General features: G+C 50.1%; 1 protein-coding gene across 1 annotated transcript; it reads left to right on the forward strand.

Annotated features, from left to right (window-relative positions):
* The first annotated feature begins 288 nt into the window (after positions 1-288).
* On the forward strand, positions 289-4,283 carry LOC108524163 (COUP transcription factor 2-like). The gene is given in 4 exon segments (XM_017865136.1): positions 289-377; positions 595-663; positions 666-1,121; positions 3,840-4,283. Coding segments are annotated over 3 exon segments (783 nt in total). The 5' UTR covers positions 289-377; positions 595-611; the 3' UTR covers positions 4,115-4,283.

Genomic DNA, 4,283 nt, shown 5'->3' on the forward strand with positions numbered 1-4,283 from the left:
CTCTCCGCCCTCTACCTCAGTCTCTTTCTCCGAGCACACTGATTAGACAGACGCCAGATCTGCGCTCTCTGCTTGTCTCTCACTGGGGTTCCCCGCCGGGCTGGGGCTGGGGCTTCGGGGTTTGTGGGAGAGTCGTTCCGGAGTGGCCACAGGCCGTCTGGGGTGAACCCTCGTGCCTTTTGCAAAAGCGTCTCACCCTCCCCCCAGACTCGCCCCTCCCGCTCCCTCTCCTCCAATCAATAAGAAATATCAGCTGTTTAGCAGTAAAGAAGAAAGATGCCCTCAGAATGCTACATCCCGCCCACAGCGCCGGGGACCCCGAGGCAAAGTGGCCAATTCTGGGTCCTCGGTGGACCAGCCCTGAGCGGGCCTCAGAGGCAAGTGTGCCCCTCTGACCCTCAGAGCTCGCCTGGGTGGTGGTTTCAAAGAAATGGTGCCAAGAGCCTGGCGACTCCAGGTCTGTGGCAGGCCTGCCTGGTTCTTGCGCTGCTCAGGGCCTGGGTCAGGTGGGGTCGGGCTGGGGCAGACCCCGCCGGGGAACCTGGGGACTGAGGCTGGTCATTAACTGTGGAGTGTCTCCTTTCCTCCCCGCAGCGGTGCAGAGGGGCAGGATGCCGCCGACCCAGCCGACCCACGGGCAGTTCGCGCTGACCAACGGGGACCCCTCAACTGCCACTCGTACCTGTCCGGATATATTTCCCTGCTGTTGCGCGCCGAGCCCTATCCCACGTCGCGCTTCGGCAGCCAATGCATGCAGCCCAACAACATCATGGGTATCGAGAACATTTGCGAACTGGCCGCCAGGATGCTCTTCAGCGCCGTCGAGTGGGCCCGGAACATCCCCTTCTTCCCCGACCTGCAGATCACGGACCAGGTGGCCCTGCTTCGCCTCACCTGGAGCGAGCTGTTTGTGTTGAATGCGGCGCAGTGCTCCATGCCCCTCCATGTCGCCCCGCTCCTGGCCGCCGCCGGCCTGCATGCTTCGCCCATGTCCGCCGACCGGGTGGTCGCCTTTATGGACCACATACGGATCTTCCAAGAGCAAGTGGAGAAGCTCAAGGCGCTGCACGTTGACTCAGCCGAGTACAGCTGCCTCAAGGCCATAGTCCTGTTCACCTCAGGTAGGAAGGAGCCCTGTCTTCTCGTGCCCACGGGCTCCTAGCCCAGAGTTGGGGCCCAGAGAACTTGGGAGTCCCCAGGGCAAACCCAAACTGCTCCTTGAAAGGCCAAACTGTTGAGTGCAACTTGAAGTGGGAACTTTGTATAGCTGTTGGGCACCACCAGGCCTGTCCTGGGGAGAGGAGAGGAAGGCTGGACTGCAGGAAGGATGCTTCAGATAGATTCCCCAAATGGGCCATAGGGCAGCCTCTGCTGCCTATTTCCCCTACCTGCAGTATCCAGATTGGGATGCCCTCTCCTGTTCCCTTTCCTGAGCCCAGGTCCCCTGGGCCTGCTGGGCCCCAGGGAATCTTTTCTAGACCTGGGTTTTCTCTAGCACCCTGGCTGGACCTCTAGGAGATGCCCTTGGGCACTGGAGCAGCCCTGACAGTGTCTCTACAGGGGCAAGTTTGCCCCTGCAGAGGAAAAGTTTGCCTGCTAACTCAGTAGCAGTTGGAGCTCTAGGCAAATCCAATCTGAGGGCAGCAATTTTCAAAATCATATTCTTACTATAATGCAGACTGCCAGGAGAGGGGAAAAGATCTGTCAGGAAGGGGGCAAGAGGAGGAAAGGGACCGTCATAACTCTTTAGAATGTCTGCAGGAGGTTGAAGACTCTGGCCTCTTCCTTCCCCTGCCCAAGCAAACACTTAAGGCAATTTTCAAACAACCCAAAGTGTATGCCAACTTGGGCTGGATATGGATGTTGCTAGAGATATAAAACCATCACTGACTGCATTATGCAATCTAATTAGTTTGCATGTAGTTTAACCTGTGTGAGTAATAGATCTGATATTAATTAACTCTTGAGGCAAAATGATTTTTGAAAGTGTCTGGCTTTCCATTTTGGGCCACACCTGAGCTTTTTGGCTGCCTCCAGGTTGAGTTCAGCATAGCCCAGGTGGATGGAAATCACCAACCCCCTTTCACATTCTTATACTAAGTTGTCAGCTGATCCCTTTGTCATGGCTGAGAGGGGAAAGGGGTTTCCGATTAAGAATAACAGACATTTGGACGTTAGCAGGGCTTGGAACCTAGTCACCCACTACAATATTTTAAGCTTGTAACAGGAAACGAGGAGAGATGTGTAGTTTATGTGGCAAACATAAAGGAGGTCCACAATCTTTTCTTTATTTGAAAGAAGTCTGGGGAACTAAGTCATCAGCTGAATGGCTTGCAGGTTCTGAGTCTTCAAACTGCTAAGTCTTGTACATTGCTGCTTTCCACATAAAATCTCCCCGCACAGCCACCCCAAATTCTGCCTTTGGAAGTCCTTAGGTAATCAATTAAAGGCCAGTGTCTGGGCAGGGAAGCTGTTTGCAGAGGTTTGGATAGGGATTATTTTTCTCAAGAGCCCCTCATATCTAGAACGTTTGCCTGCTGCAGATATGCAGGCAAGATATTTCCCTACCTCATGGCCACCTTCATCCCCGTCCCACAACACAACACCCAGCCCACCTTCTTGGACGATGGAGGTAGTTGTTAATTTCTTGATATCATTGCTAGCTCTTAGCCTTACCCTTGGTCTTTCAAGGAAAAAAAAAAAATGCCTCATACTGTCATTAACAGTTTAATTTATGACTATTTGCAAAATGTGGAGGCCTGTGTGGAGAATGCAAATCGCCTCACAAAGAGATAAAGGTTCCTGTTATCTGATTCAGAGGGAGACACACAGTTCCGAGGATGCAGAGGGAAGGAGTCCTATGCAAACAGATCTTTTAGTTCCTGTCCACAGACACCTCTACATTCTGTAGACATGCAGAGTCCTAGATATACATATGAGGAAGTTGCATGTGTGTTCTGGTTCTTGGGGTGGAGGTGGTGGTGCTGATTTTCTAATATCTGTTTTAATGATTCACAATATGCATGTGTTAACCCCAGTCTTGTCTGGGGAGCCCTGAAAGGTCAGGTCACAACCTGAACCGCCTTTACTAAGAAGCTTCTCATTTCAAAGGCACTTATTGTATTTTCACATATCAAAAAAGAAGAGTGTTTTCCTGAAGATAACAGGGAGGGGGGATGCTTCTTGGAGGGACCTGGGTTTTAAAAAATAAAGGGGGGTGGGAGAAAAAGGGAGAGAGAAGAAAAGGGGGAAAAAGAAACAGCTCAAATGAACAGAGAGATCACAGTTTGCATGGCTGCCCTTCAATAGGCTAAACTGACAAGATCAGTTTTAAAGGGCCACTTAAATCAGTTTCAAAGACTGGAGAAAAATGAGTCGCCCTCTTTGGGGAGAATCTGAGGCTGGATCGTGGACGCCATTACTCGGGACTGGGCCAGGTTGTCCACTCCCAACCCCCACAAACCCCTATATAATTATAAGCCAAACTATTATTTACAGAGGAGGAGGGGAAAGAGTGCTGCTAGTTTTGGTTTCTTCTGTTTACTGACTTGGGCCAGATAGACCCAATGCACTTTTGCTTGGGCCTCTCAATGACCCAGGCTAAGGACTCAGGCAGTGAAAGCCTGTAGCACACTGAGCTATGTTTTATTTTAAAGCAAACACTTCTTCAGTCTCTTGCTCTTTCTCCTTAAGTTTTCAGTACATAGACATTTGCTCCAACTCCGGTTGGGGCAGTTTGACAGAGCTCTGTGCACACACCTCATGTGACCCAATTCAAACCTCTTAATCTGATGACTGAATTCTTCTTCTTCTTCTCCTGTTTTTAAACTTTCTTCCAGATGCCTGTGGTCTCTCTGATGTAGCCCATGTGGAAAGCTTGCAGGAAAAGTCTCAGTGTGCTTTGGAAGAATACGTTAGGAGCCAGTACCCCAACCAGCCGACGCGATTCGGAAAGCTTTTGCTTCGCCTCCCTTCCCTCCGCACCGTCTCCTCCTCAGTCATAGAGCAATTGTTTTTCGTCCGTTTGGTAGGTAAAACCCCCATCGAAACCCTCATCCGGGATATGTTACTGTCCGGCAGCAGTTTTAACTGGCCATATATGGCAATTCAATAAATAAATAAAATAAGAAGGGGGAGTGAAACAGAGAAAGAAAAGGCAAAAGACTGGTTTGTTTGCTTAATTTCCTTCTGTTAAGAAAGGATATAAAAGGATGTTACAAGTTTGCTAAAAGAAGAGAGGGGAAGAATTTAATGGACTGTGAATTTCAAAAAAAAAAAAAAAA

This window comes from Rhinopithecus bieti, unplaced genomic scaffold (genome assembly GCF_001698545.2).
Source record: "Rhinopithecus bieti isolate Rb0 unplaced genomic scaffold, ASM169854v2 scaffold_82111, whole genome shotgun sequence".
Classification (NCBI taxonomy): Eukaryota; Metazoa; Chordata; class Mammalia; order Primates; family Cercopithecidae; genus Rhinopithecus; species Rhinopithecus bieti.